We start from the raw sequence: 24,105 nt of genomic DNA on the forward strand, positions 1-24,105 counted from the left end.
ACTGGAAAACACTCCTAAAGGTCAAAAAACAGACCTGGAACTATTTATAGGCTTTTCCTTTTTTGTCATTGGCTTTCTTTTTGTTGTTGTTATTTTGCTTTTGTTTTTTTGTTGTTATTGTTTTGTTGGTCTTGTCTTCCTTTTTTGTTTTGTTTGGCTTTGCTTTGTTTTTGCACTTACTCACATCTCTGCATGTCTATCTAGATAACATAGGCGGGATAAGCAATTCAGAGACATAAACAACAGAACCGAAGGTTCTGGGGGTGGGGGATATGAGAGAATGGGAGGTGGGCGAAAGTAATGGGTAGGTGAGGGACTAACCTAGGGACAAGGGAAGAACAAGTGAACTAAAATCAATGGAAGGGTGTAGGATGCCTAGTGGGGCTTAACAAGGACAATGTAACAGCAAGGAATTACTATACCCAAATGAATGCTGAACATGATGGTGGGACAGGAGAAAAGTGAAAGGAAATAGTAGAAAGAACCAGGAGGCAAATGGCATTTATAGAGGTCTAAATATAGACAAGTACATATGTAAATATATTTATATGTAACAAGAGGAAAATAGATCTGTGTACTTATATGTATATGCTAAGAATTAAGGTTGCAGATGGGCATTGGGGCTCAAGTCAAGTACTCCTTCAACACAAGAAGATTTTGTTCTAACCATCTGGCATTTTGTGATGTTGTGTTAGACAGAGTTCTCTAGAGAAACAAAACCAGAATGCTAATAATTTTATATAGATAGATAGATATATAACATAAGAAATAAACAGTTAATTAAATTATAAAGCAGTACAAATGGCTCAGTGCAACTCACTCCCATAAGAAAGTTGCGAGACACTGGTAGGCCTTCAAGTCTTGAGGGCCACCAGGTAGTCCTCTGTAATGCAGTTCAGGCTATCCAGGGCACAGGCAGCAAACAGCAAGGCAGGTCACCAACAGTCAGCCAGATGACAGAGTCTGACAGTCCCCAGCTCAAGAGATGTAATTTCCAACGGTGTGACAAAGCAAGTCTTGAAGGAACCTCAAATTACAGTGACACAGTTCACGGGTTAGGTGTCAGACAGGTAGTGTAGCTTGCAAATTGAGGCAAAGAACAAACAAGGCAACCACACACTGGTCTGATGATCAAAGAGCAAAAGACAAAAAAGGCAAAGCTCACCCAGCCATTTATCTCTCCGCCCTTCAATTAATCCCACATGGGTTTATCAGCCAGGTTGGCAAAATAAACTAACTACCTCAGATGCTCACCTCCCGACACAATTGCTGAAGACAAAATGGGTGCATAAGCAAATATGGCGAAGAAAGATGGTGTTGCTATCAAAAGATACAGTCTCTGGGGGGGAGGGTCTTAAAAGCTTGAATATAAACAAGTGGCAATCTAGCTGAGAAGCAACAAAGTTCACATGGAAGAAACACACCAGTTTGTGTGATCATTAGGTGCCAATGGGATAAGGTAGCCGGCATCTAAGGCCCAGAGTAAAATCATACCAATGTGAATTGGGGGTGGGGGGTGGGGGGTGGGAGACTGACAATTGGACATTCCCTCACAGAAGAGTCACAAGGAAGAGATGAACCAGTCAGAGTGCAGTATAGCAACAATGAAACACACAACTTTCCTCTAGTTCTTTAATGCTTCCCCCTTCAAACACACACACTATCATGACCTAATTTCTACCTTACAAATCAGATTAGATTAGAACATGCACACTGCTACAGATAAGAGCCTTTTAGCACATGGAATCCAGGCTAACAATGAGAATAGAGATACCAGGAGGTTTAAGGGGAAGGTGGGGGGGGTGGGGTGGAGAGAAAGGTGGAATTGATCATAAGGATCAACATATAACCCTCTCCCAGGGGGACAAACAGTAGAAAAGTGGGTGATGGGTAACAGAGGACTATGTAAGATATGAAAATAATAATCTATAACTTATCAAGGGTTCATGAGGGAGGGAGAGTGTGGAAGAGAGGGGGCAAAACGAGGAGCTGATACTAAGGGCTCAAGTAGAAAGAGAGCACTTTGAAAATGATGATGGCAACATATGTACAAATGTGCTTGACACAATGGATGAATGTATGGATTGTAATAAGAGATGTAAGAGCCCCCGATTAAAGTATTTAGTAATAAAAAAAGGTATTTTGAAAAAATAGGCAAAAAAATCTCAATTTTCCAGACACTAAATATTAAAGCTATCGAAGTAATTCAACTTTCCCTCTCTTTCATTACCAATATCTGCTTACTCACCGTATCTCTAGATTTTTCTTTTTCACACTAATCCTCTCTTGCAAATGCTTTGAGGCTATGCATAATGTTTTCTTCAGCTTCTTCTCCGAAGTAGGGAGCCAAATCTGCTCTTCGCCTGGAAGCTCTGGAGAAACTTGTCCACTTTGGTTGACTCTGCTGGCATTTGAAACTCCAGTGACATAGCTTCCAAAATCACAGCAACACAAAGCCATCACAGTACAACAAACTGATCAACAATTTTACTTAAGATCATCCAATAATGGTTGCAACCACACATTGAGACAACTGCCAGATGTTCAGGCCGGATTCAGAAGAGGACATAGGACATGAGATATCATTGCTGATGCCAGATGGATCTTGGCTCAAAGCAGAGAAGGATGTTTACTTGTGTTTTATTGATCATACTAAAACAATCAACTGGTGGACCATTACAAATTATGGATAGCCTTGAGAAGAGTGGGAATCTCAGAACACTCCATTGTGCTCCTGCAAAACCTATACATGGATCAAGAGGCAATTGTTCAAACAGAATCAGTACATACTGCCTGGTTTAAAATCGTGAAGGTGTGCATCAGGGTGGCATCCTCTTCCCACACTGATTCAATCTGTGTGCTGAGTAAAGAGAGAAACTGAATTATATGAAGAAAACTGTCATCAGGATTGGAGGGAGTCCTATTAACAATCTGTGGTGTGAAGATGGTACAACTTTGCTTGCTGTAAGTGAGGGGGACTTGAAGCATTTGCTGATGAAGATCAAGGATTGCAGCCTTCAGTGTGGATTAATCAATGTAAAGCAAACCAAAATTCTCCCAAATGGACCGGTAGGTAACGTCAGGATAAATGAGAAAAGGTTGAAGTTGCCAAGGATTTTGTTTTACTTGGATCCACTATCAGTGCTCATGGGAGCAGCAGTCAAGAGATCAAAAGACTTATTGCATTGGGTAAATCTGCTGCTTATACTTCTTCAGAGTGTTGAAAAGTAAGACTGTTACTTTGAGACTCAGCTGGACCTGATCCAAGCCATAGTGCTCCATTGCATCAGATGCATGTGGAAGTTGGACACTGAATAAAGGAAACATAGAAGAATAGATGCATTTGAATTGTGGTCCTGGGGAAGAATATTGAAAGTAACATGGGCTGCTAAAAGAACAAGCAAATCTGTATCGGAAAAAGAAAGGCTTGAGCATTCCTTAGAGGCAACGATGGCAAGACTTTGTTGTACAAATTTGGACATAGTGTCAGGAGAGACCAGTCCTTGGAGGAGGATAGCATGTTTGCTAAAGTGGACGGGCGGCGAGAAAGAGAAAGGCTCTAGAGGAGATGGATTGACGAAGCAGCTGCGTGGATGGATTCAGGCGTAGGAATAATTGTGAGGATGATGCAGGACTGCAGTGTTTTGTTCTGTGTGCTCAAGGTCGCTAGGAGTCAGAGCCAACTGACGTCACCTAACAACAACAGCAACAGAAACAACACCTCCCTCTCAAGGTTTTTTCAATCATTGCTTACTTTATGGAATTTTTACTACAATGTGCTGAAACACTGAAAGAATAATTGTGTCTAAATGACAGAGAAAAGGAAATGGATTTGAAAAGTACTCTAACTGTGCTTTAAGTATTTGATCAACAAGGATTTATGCTGTTTTCTACTAGCCAAATAAGTACCTTCAGTTGTCAGGTTGATCAATAAGCAATGTCAAGTGGGCTTACTTGAGCTTAATTAGTGGATAGTGGACAATTTCACTTTTTTTCCCATCACATCCGAAATTTTGTCTATAGATATGGCTGAATCTGTCCCTCTCCCAACCCCATAGTATTTTCCTACAGAATCAAACCTCTTTTCAAATTTACATCCCCTGCCAGGGACAATGGACTCAATAAACATGAAAGGTCAGGGCTTACCTGTGCTTATTTACTAATCTGTAGTAAATAATTTCAAATGATTGGTCAGGCAGTACAAGTAAGCCTGTGTTTACCTTGTGTACCAGGTAATCTGTCCCTACATTGCTTCTGGAAGTTTAATCATTTAAATTGAATCTAAAAAGTGTGAAACCCATCGACATTTCGAAACCTTTAAATAAAAAAAATTTGTTTGTTTTTGATAATGAAATTTATTTATTTTTATTTAATTAATTAATTTATTTTTTAATCGTTTTATTAGGGGCTCATACAACTGTTATCACAATCCATGCATACATCAATTGTGTAAAGCATATTTGTACATTCATTGCCCTCATCATTGTCAAAACATTTGCTCTCCACTTAAGCCCCCAGCATCAGGTCCTCTTTTTCCCCCTCCCTCCCCGCTCCTCCTCCCCTCATGATCCCTTGATAATTTACAAATTATTATTTTGTCATATCTTTCCCTGTCCGACGTCTCCCTTCACCCACTTTTCTTTTGTCCATCCCTCAGGGAAGAGGTCACATGTAGATTCTTGTAATCGGTTCCCCCTTTCTAACCCACTCTCCCTCTACGCTCCCAGTATCGCCACTCACACCACTGGTCCTGAAGGGATCATCTGCCCTGGATTCCCTGTGTTTCCAGTTCCTATCTGTACCAGTGTACATCCTCTGGTCTAGCCAGACTTGCAAGGTAGAATTGGGATCATGATAGTGGGGCCGGGGAGGAAGCATTTAGGAACTAGAGGAAAGTTGTGTTTTTCATTGTTGCTACATCGCACCCTGACTGGCTCATCTCCTCCCCGAGACCCCTCTGCAAGGGGATCTCCAGTGGCCTACTCATGGGCTTTGGGTCTCCACTCCGCACTCCCATCAAGTACTCCCTCAATGCAAGAATACTTTCTTCTATTAAGTTGGCATTCTATGATGCTCACCTTCCTGACACAACCGCTGAAGACAAAGCTGGTGAATAAGCAAATGTGGTGAAGAAACCTGATGGTGCCCAGTTATCAAAAGATACAGCATCTGGGGTCTTAAAGGCATGAAGGTTAACAAGCAGCCATCTAGATCAGAAGCAACAAAGCCCACATGGAAGAAGCACACCAGCCTGTGCGATCACAAGGTGTCGAAGGGATCAGGTATCAGGCATCATCAGAACAACAACAACAACAACAATAACAAAATCTTACCTTTAAATGAAATTTAAGGCTAAATAAAAGCCTCCAATAAAAATTCTTGTGTAATTAACTGAGTTTTAAGAAGACATTAAATATAACAATCAGTTTACATTGTTGTGGTTTTCATGCTATCTAGACCGAGGAAAATTGGCCTAATTGTTTTTTAAAGTCTCATTGATCCTTCCTGTAAACCACTAGGAATAAGCTGAATTTAATCCTTGATATACCACTCTTCAGTTAACACCTGAAGTAGGCAAAGCTCAAATGGGGAACACTGATTCTCAGATGATATTTCTTTCAGATAGTTCAGCCTCTAGGTTGTTCTTTGGTTCTCTCCTCTTTCCAATGGTTATTTATCATTGCTTTTTGGATCATGTATATCTCCAGACACAGGCCAAAGGTCTTATTTCCAGATCTATGTTCCACTAGAAGGAGATTTGCTGAAAGGCTGGTAGCATAGCTTCCAGCATCACCGCAATACTCAAGTCACCACAGAGAGACATGTGGTGCTTATGATTCCCAAGAAATAGATTTTACCTTGACTTGTTTTCCCAAAGCATTGTGCTGTAACATTACACATACTTCTAATCATGCGGTTACAACATGTGTAATCCTTCCCGCTCCCTTCACATATATTATAAACAGAAGCTGAGTTACTCAGCAAAAGTCAAGCAGAGAATTGGAGGCAAAGAGACACACGCAACACTATCTTCTTTCCCCTTTTCTAAATATTAGAGACTTTGTTAAGAATCTCTTCATTGGCCTACAAGATCTATATCATTATAGTCATATATTTTTTCCTTTTACTTTTGTTCATGCTCTAATATTTTCTTTTTTGGCTCAGATAACAACAGTGGGATAAAAGTTTTGTATTTAAAATTTCTGGTGATCATGAGCCTGGAATGTAAACATTTATTTACTTGGTAGTTTAGACATTAAGAAGTTTTCATACATAAATCATAACTTTATTTCAAGTAAATATTTATTGACTGTCCATTATGCTTCAGCCACTGTAATTGGAGATGGATATTCATGGCGAAATGCATGGTGCAAGTCAACATGCCAGGGAATGAACCCAGTTCAAACTCAGATTTGAACTCTATAATTTTATTTTTCTTAGACTTTGGGTAACAGCTTTCTTCAAGTTGTTGTTCAAACATATCAGTCCACATCGCTGTCCCTCTTCCTTGCATCACTCTTTTTATAGCACTGATCTCTCTTTCAACTTTATAGACTCATCTTACACATTTCAATCATTGGCATTTATCCACACAAGAACATGCTAGGACAAGTAAAAAAGTATTGCTACTAGGGTTCCAGTCCATACACGCAGATTTATTTCAAATAAAACATGTTTAAGCATGTCTCTGTGATCGATGGATGGCTGTAGACAAGCTCTCTAACTAATCCATGTGTGTTTGTCACCTTAGAGTACCTTTGGGAAAAGACCCAGTTAAATCACTGGCTTTTCAGGACATCAGCTGTGCGAGTTAAATTCAAGGCAAAGAGGTCAGCCTAGAAGGTTATAGAGACTGTTTTTTAGGACTTCCAAGGATAATCTTGATGTCTTTTCTTCAATGCCATAACACTATCCCACCGCTTATGAGGATTTTTCCCTTCCTATCATGATGATACGCCTGTTCATTTTTCAAGCATATGAATGTCTGCCCTATGAGCATTTTATTGATCAATCTTACACCATTCACCCTGTAGCCCTGATCTTGTCCTTTTGGGATCCTTTTTATTCCCCAAACTCAAAGCACATTGAAAAGGAGCACAATTTGAGTTCCTTGAAGATGTCAAAGCCGCCATTCTTTGTGTGGTATAAATCAGAGAACACAGTCTTTTCCAGGTTAGAGAGATGAAGACACTGTCTTCAGAAGTGTACAAGCATAGATGGGAGCTATGTCAAAAAACCAATAGCTTCATATTTTGATGCTTTTATTGAAAAAATATTTCTCTGATTTTACAACAATATTTCAATATTCCATGGTTCTTTAAGAGACTATCATATTACCATTTCCACCCAATAGCTATCTGTTGAATGAATGAATCTATGTAGAATGGGCATTTTCATTTGTTATGGATAGAATCATGTCCCTTCCACACATATATCAAATTGACTGGGCCATGATTTCCAGCATTGTGTATTTGTCCTTCATTTTATGATCTGATGAAATTATCCTCCGTTTTGCATGTTGTGCATCATAACATTTATGTATAAATGAGGCAGGATTAGAATGAGTGCATCTTGAGTTTTACAGGAGGGTATGTTGTAGGTCCCCCCATATTTAAATCACCCCTTCAATCTCAAAAGCAAGCTGGGAGGGGAGGGACTTCATTACCAGCAAGAAAGAAAAGCTGGACGAGTAGTATATAAATCCTTGGCACTCCAGGTTCTACCCTGAGAACCTCCTGAATCAAGGAGAGGATTAATGCAGAGACATCCAAGGAACACAGGACCAACAGATGTTGAATTGAGATAAGGATCTTTGACAGGACTACAGAGAAAGCCTTCCCACAGAGCTGACACTCAGAATTCAGATTTCAGGTGCCATACACTATGAGAGACTAAATTTCTGCTTGCTGAACCCTTCCATGTGTGGTACTTCTGGGATAGCAGGACTAGATAACTAGTACTTTCCCTTGTAATTCGCAGGAGCATTTATCCAGAGATCAGAATCTTTCAATGATATGATGTTTTCAAATTTAGATACAGCCAAACTCCCTTATCTGGGTTGTGGCTAAAGGATTGATGGGAAAATGCCACTAGGATGATAGTAACAAGACGTAGATGAATTAAGAAATTGCCAGGGAATGAAAGATTATGAATGGGAGCGATGGGCAGGCAATGATGTGTGAAAGAGAAAGGCAACAAGAAAATGATACGACTATTATAGGCGTTATCATAGTGTCTCTAAACTGATTTAAAAGGGAGAGAGAAGTGAGAATTTTGCAGTTCATAATTTTTATTCTAGAAGATCTTTAAGTGCACCATCCTTAGGTCAAATTTGGGCACACAGATCAGTGCTATGTACCGTTTTATACTTCTGGTTCATTAATACTTCTGGTTCATCATTGCCTTATTAGTCTTATATATAAATATTAAATAATTAAATCATTTTAATAATTTAACTTTGCTTATTACCCAAATTGAATGAATATCCATTTCAAAATCAATTCTATACAAAATTTATCCAGTGGCTCCTCCTTGTGGCCATTTTTTTCTTTCTAATTTTAATTTTTCTTTGTCTAGTCTGCTTCCATAAGGTTTACAGCCTTGGAGTGTAAGGCAGTTTTGGGGATGGAAAGAAAGAAAGAAAGAAGGCAAAGGCAGAAAAAAGTTTTAAAGGATTAGTTCAGACCTCCAGGGTGAGGTACGCGGGTCCCCAGTTAGGGACTGAGGGGAAGGATTTTACAGTACTAGTCTGAGGTAAAGGCAATTTGGGAATTTTCCATTGCGGACTGGCTGTTTTGCAAGGTGGGCAGTTAGTAACATAGTAACAATGTAATGATGTGACAATGCTTATCTGGAGCTGCCATCAGTCTGAGTCAAGGCTTGAATGGCCATCATCAGGAGTTGTTATGCACCATAGCATACTGTCGTCAGGGCATTGCTTCATGTGCCTGGCCCACCGGTTCTCATTTCTGCTAACATGGAGTTCCTATAGAGAAGTTCTACTCAATCCTATGGAATTACTATAAGTCAAAACCAACTTGAAAATATTGGAATTGGGTCTTTTGTGGTTTTATGTTCTTTGGATCTTTGAAATCTCTGAATTGAATCTTCATTTACTCCCATACATTTTTGTAAATAATTTTGAATTATTCTGTTATAGAGCTTAAATTTTGAGCACCCCAGTATACAAAGGCTCTGGATGGCAGTGACAGCCCCAAATCCATTATCAGGGTCCCCACCTAAATGAAGCCTCTGAGTTAGTGCCTCAAAGCAAAGGCAGAGTCTGGTTTCATCCCAAGCCTTAAAAGAAGTTCAAAAAGAGTGCCCCACATTCACTTTGTGACCACCAAGTAGCCAAAGTGAAGCCCAAGGAGATGGAAAAGGACAGTCACCTAGAGCAATCTCCTTGGGGTCATAAAGGAACAGGAATGATCTAGGTGACAGAAGAGCATTCACACTGCAAATACAGAAACATAGAGAAAGAATAGTGAGGTGAAGGGTTGGGCAGCCCTAAGGAAGTTCCCCTCAAGACCTAGACAGGCACATAGGAACCAGATATCTCCTTCCCCACCCCCCCACCCCCAATCAACAAAAGATCCTTCCTGACTTTCCACAAAGAAAGATTTTGCACCAGTTACTGCTTATACTTATCTATGGTAAGAGCCAAACCACTACCAACTCTATAGGAAGAACACGTGGCGTCTGGTTCTTGATTCGGTCACACATAGCTTTGATGGTGTATTGTTCACATCCCAGCTCTCTTTTCTTTTTGACACTTTTGTTAAGAAAAACTTTGTTTTCTCCCCACTAGAGTCAGTATAGACTTGATGGCAGGGAGTTTGGTTTTTGTAGTATAATCTTGTGATGATTTTTCCCTAGGACACCTCCTCTGAATTCTTTCTGACCATTAACCAAGAATATAGGTAATCTTGTCCTCAGGTAGATTGCCTTGGTCAATAGATGACCTCCACCCCTTTGCAGCCAGCCCAGGGATGGGCACTCTCTCTTAGCGGCCTGCTTGGGTATGTCCTCGATGGGGGAAACCTGCTGGGGACAGTATAAAAAGCCAAACTCACAGCCATTGAGTCAATGCTGACCCATAGTGACTCTGGAGAGCACCACACCACTTACCTGTGAGATTCTGAGACTATAACTCTTTATCGGAGTAGAATGGCACACAATTGAGATCTATAATGCTTTGATTTCAAAAAAGACTTGGAGCTAACCTTCTGAAATGTTTGATATGTTTTTTGGGTTTTCTGTGTTCATAAGGACTGATGAACCTATGGAGATAGCAAGTAGAATGAGGGTTCGTGGGGGGCTCGGTGAGGGAGGGTAAAGGGGAGCTGATGTCAAGGAATTCAAGAAGGAAGAGAATATTCGGAAACTGATTGTGGTAGCAATTGTACAATACTGCTTGGTGGGATTGAACTATGCAACGATATGATATCTGTATTAGCTCCCACTAGAACGGTTTTGGGGGGGAAAAACAAGATTTGACTCTCTCACTTCTGAGAGAACGGAACAGAAAAACATTGTCATTCTGTTCTTAGAGCAGGCCACTGGGCTGTCCCTTGTGTCAGTTGAGTATCTATATACAGATTTCCAGCCTTGAAAAGAACATGATCTTCCCAAGCCTGAAGAAATGGAAACATTAATTACAAAGTTCAGAGCAGTGCTTTCTCCTACAATGTCTGAAGAAGTGACCTACGCGACGTTCACAATACAGAATTCGGCAGAAGCAGGAAATAACGAGGGTCCAAATCTAAGAAAGAGAGGTAGGAGGAGTTTTTTGAAAGCAGGAGGTAACCTGGGAGGGATGGACGGGTGTTAAATGCATTGATGATGTTGGCTTTGATGAGAATGCTGAAGAAGGGTATGCTGTGGAATCTCCAAAATGGAGACCAAGAGCTGGGCTTAGGAATTCTTGTACACAGTTATTTTATAAATGTAGTCCCTCATCTTTATACCTTGTGGAAGATACCAGTGAAATGAACATTTCAAAAAAGCCATTTCAGACGTTCTAAAATAGAAAGGGTGGAAAGACTTTATGCTTTAGATAGTATGAATTGTTGCAAGGAAAAAATAACCTAGAGGATGAATTGTTCTAAACTGAACAAGAGCTAGTTTCTCCTGTATAATTTAACTTTTTAAAGTGTAATTTAAATATCCAGGGTAATGTTGAATAAATCCTAACAACTAAAAGCTGTATAGTATTTAATATACATAACCTGATATTCATTTCCAAATATTATTGTGAAATGGAATACTATTAGTACTTCCTCCATTGTGTAAATAAGAACACTGAGGTTGAAAGAGATGATGTGATTTGTTCAAGTTCATACACCTGGTATGTGTTGGAGCCAAGACTGAATTCTAGTCTTCAGCATATTCCCTTACATCCCACTGGAAGATACAGCCATCTCCGTGGTCAGCAATTTGATTGAACACATCAGACAGCATTCTTTACCTACAGATGATCTGTTCAGGGTTCAGGATGTTGTCCTGAATTGTCTAAACTTCACTTCCTCTTTACATTTAGTTTCAGTTAAAGCATTTGTGGGGTTATGGCAAAGATAACAATGCACCTGGGGGGTTGCATTAACTATCTGTAACATTGTGCTAGATACCATTAAGACATAAATCAGAAGGTTAGAGAAATGCGAGAACCTTTGCAGAGAAAAAAATTGAAGATGCTAAATTTTGAAGTCGTATACGACGGGCTTTCTGGACTATTCTGCCACCTTAGGTTATACTGTACATTTAATCAATGTTTCATTCATTATTCATTCATTATCTACAAAATGATTGATAAGATAGATCATACTTAAAAGTAAAATCTACAACAGCCCTACTCTACGGAGGTTTGCAGTCTCAAACAAAAATAAAAAAGAGGAGGTGGTATTTTTTCCTATCCCAGAGATTCAGTACTTCCAACATCTTGTTAATACATCCAGTATACTTGAAGAAGGAAAAGTTTAATAATTAAGCAACATTTATTCTGAAAGGGAAGGACAGTGGCAAGGAAATGGGTGACAATAGATGGGGTGATAGCTTGCTTATGTGTGATTATTGGTATTTTCCAAACAGGAGCACGTGAAAGGCAGGAGGAGAAAGGTTAATTCTTAGACTCTCCCTAACAGATGGCAATGAACAACCCAATGTGTAAATAACTGAAAGTCGCTGCTGGTCGCTAACTCCTCTGTCTATTGACTTTCTTCAGGGGACCAAACTCCATCCACTGTATGGCGCTGGGCTGTCCTGAGTCTGATAACCCTTTGCCTGTTGCTGTTGACTGGGCTGGTGACCTTGGGGATTTTGTGTAAGTATATTTGTATAAAACCCCAGAGAGGTGATTGACAAGGATATTGTAAACTATGTTAATTCAGTTTAGAAAATACGGTAGGTGCTAGAATTTTGAATCCTCTTATACTTTCTGCCATCTGAGTATTCTCCATTCTGTAGTTCTCAAAGATAAACAAATCTAGGTCAAATTTACCAAGGAACATATTAATATTTTATGACATTTTTGTCTTAATCATTGTTTTCTCTCGACACGTTAGCTTGGTTTATAAAGAAGACTCTTCCTTTTCTAGATAGTTGTTGAAATACGTAGCCTCTCTTCAGTCTAGCACACACTCACTTGTTATTTCAATGACGAGGAACAGGGAGTCTGCAAGGTTGTGTTCAAGGAAAGACAACCCCATTGCACTTAACTCTAATGCTAGAACTAGACTCATTTTATCTACGTATCAAAGTTCTTTATAGTGTAGTGAAAACCCCTAAATAGTCACAGAGGCCTGGGTACAGTGAATGGTGAAAGAGTTCAAATGAGACAGGATGTTCTGATATATATCACTTAGGAGCATGGAGTTAAACCCTCTCTACATTGCAATGGAAGACCCCCTCACTAGCACCATGGCCACAAACGAATATTCCCTTGCTTTTGACCCATAATTGTGCAGTTGTAGGTTGATAGACTAACAGGGGATTTGTAGCCAGGAGAGTTTGTTTTCTGAATAAAACTGTGTCTCCTGTCATATACTTATTTTTCTTTTACTTTTTTCATAATTAGGATTTTTGCATGTCTATTCATACATTGATACAGAAGTCTTTTGTAAGTTTGTCTTTTAAGAATATGATATTAAAGAAGTAGCAGCATATTAATTAGCCAAGAATTGTGAGGATGAGCAGTTGACCATCTACACTGATGCACATTTAAAAAAATGATGAAGATAGTATATGTTTATTGGTTCATCGTACAAGGGTACTTCTCAATTTTCTTTTTTTCTGTCTCCCTTAACTGCAGTGCTATAAATTCCTACCTTTATTGTGCTGATGATTTACCTGCGGTGCTTTTTAAAAATGCAGGTTTTACTTATTTGCAGCAAAAGCCTTCATCCAAAGAGTAAAACAAGAGCCTACAGATTGTGGAAAAAATCTTTAGTAATAACACAATGGGTGAGGGTCTAATTACCAACATTTATAGAATTCTGCAATGCCACAATAATAAAATAAGCAATGACTCAATTAAAAAGTGGGAAAGATATAAATGGACAGTTCATCAATAATTCCACTCACATGGTGGGCAAACACGTGGAAAGATGCTCAAGATCACTAGCCATCCGGGAGATGCAAATCAAAACTACAATGAAATATCACCTTATACCCACAATGCTATCCCAATTTAAAAATAAAACCAGAAAATAATACTGGAGAGGATGTAGAGAAATTGGATGGCTATACACTGCTGGTCAGTTTGAAAATATATACAACCATTAAGGAAAACTATACAGCAATACCTAAAACAACCAGGGATAGAAATCTCATGTGACCTAGCAAGACGTCTACTGGGCATATACTCCAACGATATAAAAGACCGAACACAAACAGACATATGCTGTCCTATGTCCAGTGCAACACAGTTTGTAATAGCAAGGAGCTGGAAATAAGCCAATTGGATAAAGAAATGGAAGTAGAAGAATGGATAAAGCAATTGTTGTCCATACACACAATGGAATATTATGCATCCCTAAAAAACTGTGAAACATTACATGACAAGGATGAACCTGGAATTCATTATGTTGAGCGGTATTAGCAATCATAAAAGGACAAATATTGAATGAGGCCACTACTATAAACACCAAGACAGAGGCAGACTTCTCATCTCAGGCTACCTAATCTTCTATTCCACTTTCCCAGGCAACAAGGTAGTGAACCATAAACCACCCCTTATTTGTGGAACTCATTGCCTTAAGGGTGCCCAATACATGGAAACTCAAGAATACCCCGGATATCCTGTATGGAGCCTGAGGACAATTACTCTAAAAACTCCATTTCTATTAAAACAACAAAATTCACACTGACCATCTCCAAAATGCAGACGGGGGAGGGGAAGCAAAAACCTTTTACTAAAAAGAATGACAATAATAAAATTGCCTAAAATAACATTTCAGAGTTCTAAAATTATTCATTTTTTATTTAAGTGTGCTATTAATTCAATTATAAATAAAATTATAAAGGTGAGACTTAAATCATTGGTAATAGAAATGCACCTGGTGTATTTCCTCCATGATAGCACAATTATGATGAGGGGTGAGTAAACAAGTATTTTTGTTTATCTAAATATTTAACTAAGTTTATGTGTTATGTCTTGGAGATTTGCAGACATCGAATAACATTGACTTGGATCCCGAGGAATTGAGTTCATTTCAGAAAACTACCCACCAACAGCTGGATAACTCCTCCCCGCAGCTGAGCAACTACAGCTTTCCCATGGAGGAAGACTTTCTCAAATCACAGATCTCCAATCTGTTGAAGAAGCAGGAGCTAATGGCCACCAAATTCTGTCAGCAGCTTGTCATTCAAAAGTCAGGTAAATGCGCATAGACTTGCTACCCAGTTGTGTGTAAACTGGTGCCCTTATTCAAGGGAGGCCCTCAAAGATATGCTCGCCAAGACCCTTAAGAGTATCACATAGAGGGAAATGTAGGGAGCTTATTGGAATTATCCTAATTTTTTAAAGTCATCATTTACATTAAATTAAATGGAGCCCTTTAAAGTCCTCATTTTATTGACAATTTGTGGATGATCTTTGCAATGTTGAGGCCAACAAATTGCATTTGGATCTGCGGCACAGTGGGATAAACATGTTGGAGATTCAAATCCTACCAGCCGTTTCCAAGGAAACAGATGAGGCCATCTGCCCCTGTAAAGATTTATAGTCTTGAAAACCGGCACGAAGGAGTGACAATCATCTTGATGGCAGGGGTTCTGATTTTTGGTGGGTTACTTCCCATTCATGGCATAATCACAGGACCTTACTTAAAAAGGCCCCTACAGTGGTATCTTTCAGTGTGCTTGCTCTGCTTAATTAAGTTTACTGCTTAATTAAACACAATAATTTCAAGATTATCCTCAGATATAGTTTCCCAGACTTATTTGACCTATCACCCACTTTTTAGGGAAAAAATCCTAGTATATCCCCCACCTCCATTTAAAACATTTGTGCCATAGCCTGTAGTATGAGATAAAGTGTAGGTGTCTGAGTCTGCAGCACCCTCTTCCCACCAATCATTCCATCGGCTCATGGGGAGGGGTGGGGGCATGCCTCACTATGGGAAATGTTCAGCTAGAGTCATTGAGCTTCTACTATTGTGCATAATTTCTTTTTTTTGTAGACCACAAATGTAATCCTTGTCCTAAAATGTGGCAATGGCACCAAAACAGCTGCTATTATTTTCAAAGTAATGAAGAGAAAACCTGGATTAATAGTAGACAAGACTGCATGGATAAGAACTCCACCTTGCTGATGATAGACAGCTTGGAAGAAAAGGTATGGTTGGATCTCTTTTTCAAATTACTGAAATTGTCCATTTAATGAAAGGTCTATGAGTGGAATTTCTGATTTTCATGGTAGGAATTCTGTCCATTAAAATATAATAAATAAATGATTTTTTTAAACATTTTATTAGGGGCTCATACAACTGTTATCCCAATCCATACACACATCAATTGTGTAAAGCATATTTGTACATCATTTCTCAAAACATTTTCTCTCCACCCAAACCCCCGACACCAGGTCCTCATTTTTCCCCTCCCTCCCCGCTCCCCCCTCCCACATGAGCCCTTGATAGTTCATAAATGGGTATTTTGTCATATCTTGCCCTGTCCGACTTCTCCCTTCATCCACTTTTTGGTTGTCTGTCCCCCAGGGAGGAGGTCACACACAGTTCCATGTAATCGGTTCCCTCTTTCCTACCCATTCTCCCTTTACCCTCCCTGTTTTGCCACTCACACCACTGGTCCTATAGGGCTCATCCATCCTGGATTCCCTGTATTTTCAGTTCCTATCTGTACCAGTGTACCTCCTCTGGTCTAGCCAGTCTTGCAAGATAGAATTCGAGTCATGGTAGTGGGAGCGGGGAGGAAACCTTTAGGAACTAGAGGAAGGTTGTATTTCTCATCATTGTTACATCGCACCCTGACTGGCTCATCTCCTCACCGAGACCCCTCTGCAAGGGGATCTCCAGTGGCCTACTAATGGGCTTTGGATCTCCACTCCACACTCCCCCCATCATTCACTATGGTAAGATTTTTTGTTCTGATGATGCCTTACACCTGATCCCTTCGACACCTCATGGTTGCATAGGCTGGTGTGCTTTTTCCATGTGGGCTTTGTTGCTTCTGAGCTTGATGGCCGCTTGATTACCTTCAAGCCTTTAAGACCCCAGACACTATACTTTTTGATAGCCGGGCACCATCAGCTTTCTTCGCCACAATAAATAAATGATTTTAAAGAAGACTCCCTTCTGGTTTGCATTTGCAAAATGGAATGTGGCTCTCCTATGCAAATGTTTTCTGTTTTCTCTGTCAGGATTTTCTCAGGTCTCAGTTGTTCCCCAAGTTGTCTTTCTTCTGGCTGGGATTATCGTGGAACCCATATGGCAGAAGTTGGCTGTGGGAGGATGGTTTTTCTCCTTCTGAGTCCTTGTAAGTCTCGAACTATCAGGGAGAGGTCAAGCTTTCCAAATAATTTCAAGAAAATAAATGTTAATTAAGAATTATTGTACACTTGGATTGGAAAAAAAATAAAAGAGGTGCAGACTTAGAAGGGAAAGAAAGCTGCGGTAACAAATACTGAAACAAAGGATGTCTGATATGAGAAACTAATGGCAAACCACTTGATCTACATTATGAATTTATCTTATCCAACATATATAATAGCATTCTTAAATTTCTTTAAAATATTCACTCTATAAGATAAACACTGTTCTATTATCATTTTGTAGGGGAGAAAATGGAGTCACTGAGAGATTAAATAACTTGTCTGAGGTGTCTCATCTATTAAGTGGCAAAATCATGAGTGTTTAGAGACCACACATTCAGTGCTTTCTAACCTTGCCCTCTGGCCCGTAGCATTCGTAGATTAGGGGGCACCATATGAACGCACATGAGAATTGGAACATTTATTCCAATTGAAAAGTTGCCCGTCATTTTCTAACAGAAAACCAGTCTGACCTGACTGATTAGTTTAACAAGTCATTTCTCAGTGAGGATTGGTTAACTACATTGTATGGCAAACATTTTTCATCAATTTACAATGAGCTAAATCTGTCACTTTTTTGCTCTGATGGAAACACTTAAACTACAATTAGAATATGTCATACTTGGAAAGTGACATGTTTGAAAATATTTATGAAAAAAATTACATGTCAGCTTTAAACAATGTGTGAAGGGCACATAACCAAAACTGAATTCAAAGTTACTGCTGTCAAGTCCATCCAACTCAGACCCTCCCTAGAGGTCACAGTAGACTGACCGCTGGGGGTTCCCAAAACTGTGGGGAGTAGGAAACCTCATCTTTCTTGTGTGGAGTGCGGACCATGTGGGTAGCAGCCCAATGGGAGACCCACTATATCATCAGTCTTCCTTCTTTCAGCCACTACAACCCTCCAAATGTTGAGGAACATTGTTTTATAATACCCCCTGAAGTCACAACTATATTAAAACAATGAGATCATGTATATTATCTTAATACTATATGAGCCCTGGTGGTGTCATCGTTGTGCATTGGGCTGCTAACTACAAGGTAAGCAGTTCGAGACCACCAGCCAGTTCAGTAGAAAGCTGATGCTTTCTGTTCTCATAAACATTAACAGCTCAGAAGTTCCCCCAGGTGGTTCTACCCTGTCCTAGAGGGTCTACTGGAATAAGAATTGAGTCCATGGCTGTGAGTTTTAGGAACCCAGTGCAGTGCAGTGCTCGCGGCATATGAAATAAGATGTAGATTCATTGACGTATTTCAGGGTGTAGTAGGTGTTCTCCTCCCACCTACTTCCCATCCCAGTCCCAGCAAGGACTTGAATCATTGCACTTAGTTTTGTTATACTCTTCAATCTACATTTCCTTAGTGTTATTAAACTGAATTAGAATCACTCATTATCTATCAAAGATACTAGACTCCAGTTGTGACTCATCAAATCCCTTAAATAACAAACTAAGGTATGTTTATGTGTTCTCCCTAGGTAGAGCTTATCTACATCTATTTTCCAAAGTTTTGTTTCACACTTATTTCTATTCAGGCAAACAGCAATTCAGGAAAATTCTCATTCCCTAATCATGATAAGTAATATTATTAAATCTATTAATTTAGTTTCACATATACAAAAATGACAAAATACACACACAGAGTAATAGATGAAAAAGCAAAAACAATTTTGAAGCAAATGCAATATTGGGTATGGGATGATTAAAAATAAATTCCATACAGGGTTGCTAGGCTGGAGAGCTTACTGGAATAGACCACAAAGCTATGTAAATGTATTTTCATTTCCACTCTGAAGTCTAACAAACGTTTCCTCTCGCAAAGTGATGTAATCATCGCTGTCATCCTCCCCCACTCCTAATAAATGCATGGGATGGATTCCAGAGGAAGGCTTCAGAGCCCTCAAACACTGAACCCTCTGGATAGCATAGGTTACAGAGGAGCAGTTTCAGATTAGGGAGATGGAGTTTCGGTGTTACATATCCATTTCTGACTAAGGCTTTCTTTTTTTTCTTTTCCATTTTATCAGCAGCTCTTACAGATAGTATAACAATCTATAGTTCAATTAGATCAAGCATGATTGTACAATTGCTGCCACCATCATTCTCAAAACATTTTCTTTCTTCTGGCACTTTGATATCAGCACCCCTTTATCCCTGCCCTCTCCCACCCTAACGCCCAAGAACTCTTGTTGTTATTTTAAATATTATTATTTCTTTTTCCCTTCTTCCATATCTTACACCATCCAATGTATCTGCTTGCATACTATTCTATTATCTGGTCCCCTCCAGTGGGGTTATGTAATCATAATTGCTATCAGTTTCCCTTTCTCCACCTTCTGCCTCTCTCTTTCTGTACCCTCAAGGAATCATTACTCCCCTTACTATTTCTGAAGGGTTTATCTATCTTGGATTTCATGCATTGAATATAATTAAGATCTTAATTATATAAAGGGACATGCACACATCTACTGGAATTAATGAAGAGAAACTAAGACCATAATAGCAGCAGGGAGGAAACATTAGCGAACTAGAGGATAGTTATGTGTTTCATCAGTGCTGTACTACACCATGGATATATCATCCCTTTCATGTGGCCCTTCTGTGAGGGACTGTCCAATTATCTTACAGGTGGTCTTTGGGTTTCCACTTTGTTTATGCTCCTTCATGTCAATTTGGTTGCTTGATTTTGAACTTCTGATACCTATTCTCATTGACGTTTCCTGATCACACAGGCTGTTGTGCTTCTTCCATGTGGTCTTTTTTGCTTCCCTGCTAGATGACCCCTTGTTGAATTCAAGCCAAGTAAAGGCTATTGTGAGCAAATATAAAATAAAGATTAAGATTTAGTAAATCCAGTATTCAAGTGAGAAAAGGATATGGCATTTCAATACAGAACATTTGGCAAAAAGCCACATTGGGCTTACAGAGAAGAATTTTATATCTGAATAACATGTAATTGTGAAATACCCAGATGTGGCAAATGATTAACGGAGAGGAGGATTACTAATAGGAAGATTGACTGGTTAAACCAACCCAGAAGCATGTTATTATGGTTGTTGTTGTTAGGTACCATCAAGCCGGTTTGAACGTATGGTTACTGTTCAGAAATACTGCCTGGTGCTGTGCCATCCTCACAATGAATGCTATGCTTTGGCCCATTGCTGACATCACTATGTCACTCCATCACTGGGATGATCTTCCTCTTTTTCACTGCTCTTGTACTTTACTGAGAATGCTGTCCTTTTCCAGGAACTTGTCTCTGATACATGTCTGAAATACCAGAAGTGAAGTGTCAACATCCTCTCTTTTAAGGAGGATGTGCTTTTTCCAAAATAGATTTGTTTGTTCTTCTGGCAGTCCATGGAACCTTCAATATGCTCGACCAGCTTCTATTAGTAGCTTACTCCATCACCATAATTCAAGTACAATGATTCTTCTTTAGTTTTCCTTATTCGACGTCCAACTTTCATATGTTTGTGAGGTGACTGAAGATACCATAGCTTGAGTCAGGCACATCTTAGTCCTAAAGTGACATCCTTGCTCTCCAGGGTTGTTAACGAATCTTGTGCAGAAGTCTTACCCAGTATAATAATACATCATTGGATTTCTTGACTACGCTTTCCATGAGCATTGATTATGGATCCAAGCAAGATGAAATCCTTGACAACTTCAATCTATTGGTCCAGTTGTGAGAAGTTTTGCTTCCCTTTTTTTTAACATTGCCGTATTTTTAGGATATTACAATTCTCCATTTTTGTCCTCTATAATATAAGTGTTTTTCATTATACTTGGTAGTGTGATTATGTCTTATATTGGGGCCATTAAGTTTTCCTCTAATTTTTATTGATGATTTTTATACTTCTAGAGTTTATATTTACATACATCTTTAATCCATCTTGAGTTCATTTTAAGCATGTTTTTGAAATATAATTCACATATATCACAAGTCAATGGTTCAAATACATTAAAAAGACTTGTGCAATCATTACAATTTATTTTGGAATATTTTCTTCTTTCTTTTATTCATTGTTATTAGCATTTCCCATCTTCCACAACCTCCCTTGCTATACCTCCAAGAAACTATTGATCCAGTGGGTGTCTCTATAGGTTTACCTATTCTAGATATAAAGAAAAGATGAACAAATATATTTTCATACAAAGAAGATTGAACAAAAAAAGAAGAAAACAAAAACACTAAAATAAAACAGAAAAATCTTAATTTCAAAGAAAGCAATAAAAACTAGGAGGGGTTAAGAAGAGGTCAAGTTAGGAAGATGGTTAGATGTTAAATTTAGATCAATTGTCTGTAGTAATCTATTTTCCAAGTCTTCCTTTCTGTGAGCAAGACAGTTCACATTCCTAGTCAATGGTCTACGGGCTTAATCCACATAGGGACTCTGCAAATGGATTTTGGGCTTTCACTGTCATTCTTAGCCTCAAAAAACTGGTGGTCAGAATTGAAAGCCCTTATACAATTCCCTCCTTCAATCTTGGGTTTTAGTATTCTAAATCCTTGGATTACACAAGGGTCGTGTGCTTCCTCTTTGTGGTCTTAGCTGGCACCCCATTATATGGCTGTGTGTTTAAGCAAGTCTGTAAGGCTCCAGACACTATCTTCGCTGTGTTAGGCCAGGTTGAGTAGAGACACTCATATATATGTAAGAAAGAGTTTTATATAAAGAAGTATTTATATATCAAGAAAATATCCCAACCCAGTACAACTCAATTCCATAAGTCTGATACTAATCCATTAGTCCCTCTGCAGACTCACATAGTCACAAACAATGATGCAGAATGCAGGAAGACCACAGGTTGTGTAGATCTAATGTGCAGAGTTGTGTGGATCCAGTCATGGTGGAGGCATCACGGCTCTGGCAGCAACCAGGACAGCCAGCAGGAAGGTGAAGACAGAGAGAGAAGGGGAGGTCCCCAGGGCTCTCCTTATGAAAGGGCCATGCCTACAAGGAGGCACCATCAAGCTGTGACATGATTGACAGGTTGACTACCACCCCTACTCTTTTATATATCTTGAAGTTGGCATGAAATTATGTAATTACCACACTCTCTGATAACGAGACACCATTTGATATCTTCACCATACTTTGTTCTTCCACCCATATCTTCACTGATCATTTTATGAGAAGTATTGAGCAGGGTCATATTATAAGAATTTGTTTTTCTTAGAATAGGGTTTACAATTATGTATGAGCTCAAAATTCATTCATATATCTAATGGTTATATATATTCTTTGTTTTAGACAACAATATCAGGTTCTTGCCGTCTTGCAAAATAATGAGTTGTATACAGGGTTTTGGGAATTTGTTAATTTTATTAATAATATCCTTAATTTAGTTAATGATATAGAATTTAAAATACTAGTGTAAAAAGGAATATGTATATGTATAGGAAAGTTTATTAGACTGGAATATATGAAATAATCACTATACCGGTTAAAAACTTAAGTGACTGAACACTGCCAAGTAAACAATAGCGACTAGACACAGGACAAAAATTTCGAGAATATTGTTTCACTAATGCAAAATTATGCCTGCTGAACATGTCTTGAGTTCACTTTTGTATATAGATTGATCTATCATGTCAATAGGGGGGATATAAATCCTCAAACCATAATAATTCTAAAGAAGTCTATCTGGGATTGTAATGAATTTAAGACCAAGAATTCAAGTGTGCATCTTTAGGGACTTAGATGAGCTGTGGATGTCGAAGTTGCTCATCATTCAGTCATGTGAGTTTTGGCTGATAGGGCAACTGCAGTCACATTTAAAGTATGGGATTTACAATGACTTTTAAATGGTTTATTTTCAGATTCAGTACTAATGAACTTGCCCACATCAATGGATCCAAAGGATGTGCTTACTTTCAGAAAGAAAATATTTATGCTTCCCGCTGCAGTGCTGAAATTTCTTGGGTTTGTGAGAAGACAGCTGCATTGGTAAAGATCGAAGATTTGAATTAATTTATTTCTTCCAAATGCACCGAGAACTAAGAGATTGTGTTCAGGACTATGTGAAGAACGAGTAAGCTGTTATGCTGGAGCCCAAATGTCACCAAAAGAGTTACTTTGCATTTAAACTATTACCCAAGTGAATTTGCTTAAGAGAATAGTCTCCCCTTCCTTGGTTGTAGCTTCTTTCTTTGATCCTCTTATTATTCAGTCTTTAAATGATCTCCTGTGCCTTAAGATTAGCTGAAATGTCGTCCTACCATTCTGTCTCAGAATTAATCTGTTGAATTGCCTATTCTATAAAATATATGTATCATATACAATATTATTTTCTCTATGTGTTATTCCATAATCATATGTGACAAGATTAATATTAAATACTTAAAAACCAGACTGACACTGTAAGGTCCAGAACAACCTTGTTGTAATAGTTGATTAGTCATGTGGAGATAAAGGATCCCAGGGTAAGAACCATGTCACTGGGCTGGGGAGCAGTGCTACACCAACTGGTTTGGAAATACCTTTTTATCTTAGCACTTGATTTAGATGTGTTGCTGCATATCAGCTAAATATCAGTCTGCCTATGTCTCTCCATCATTATAAAATGACATTTTGTTAACTGATCTTTTTAAATCTAGGTAATTTGTAACCAAGTGGAATAACCCAGAAAACTGAACCCAGTACTATCCAGTTGATTCTGACACCTAATGACTGTAAACAGGGATTTCAAGGCTATAAATCTTTATGGGAACACATAGTCTCATCTTTCACCCAGGAAGTGCCTGCTGGGTTTGAACCTTTGAACCAATGCTTACATGACAGTGCCACCAGGGCTCCTAACAAATGGAATAGAGAAGCATTTAACTTTAAAAATACCATCACTTATTTAAATCCATAAGCTTGAGGCTGTCGATTTGGCATTTGGGTGTTATCATTTTTATAAAAGCTTCTTATTTTATAATTGGTACTTCATTTCATTCAAAAATAATCCTAATAAAAATTTTTTTTAATTAATCAATTTATTGGGGCTCATACAACTCATCACAATACATAGATCAATTGTGTAAAGCACATCTATACATTTGTTGCC

The 24,105-nt window shown here is 38.7% G+C and overlaps 1 protein-coding gene across 2 annotated transcripts; it reads left to right on the forward strand.

Annotated features, from left to right (window-relative positions):
- The first annotated feature begins 10,690 nt into the window (after positions 1 to 10,690).
- On the forward strand, positions 10,691 to 23,753 carry CLEC12B (C-type lectin domain family 12 member B). 2 transcript variants are annotated; one of them, XM_004717612.2, is made up of 6 exons: positions 10,691 to 10,778; positions 12,224 to 12,322; positions 14,660 to 14,875; positions 15,681 to 15,835; positions 16,877 to 16,992; positions 22,877 to 23,753. In XM_004717612.2, exons 1-6 carry the CDS (start codon positions 10,691 to 10,693, stop codon positions 23,025 to 23,027), a joined length of 825 nt encoding a protein of 274 aa, XP_004717669.1. In that variant the 3' UTR covers positions 23,028 to 23,753. The 2 variants fall into 2 exon arrangements, with proteins under 2 accessions (XP_004717669.1, XP_045149208.1); XM_045293273.1 differs by lacking the exon at positions 10,691 to 10,778 and having other exon boundaries at positions 12,270 to 12,322; positions 14,668 to 14,875.
- The last annotated feature ends 352 nt before the right edge of the window (positions 23,754 to 24,105 follow it).

Source organism: Echinops telfairi, unplaced genomic scaffold (assembly GCF_000313985.2).
Source record: "Echinops telfairi isolate 266 unplaced genomic scaffold, ASM31398v2 ScPeMD7_1957;HRSCAF=2489, whole genome shotgun sequence".
In the NCBI taxonomy this organism is placed as follows: domain Eukaryota; kingdom Metazoa; phylum Chordata; class Mammalia; order Afrosoricida; family Tenrecidae; genus Echinops; species Echinops telfairi.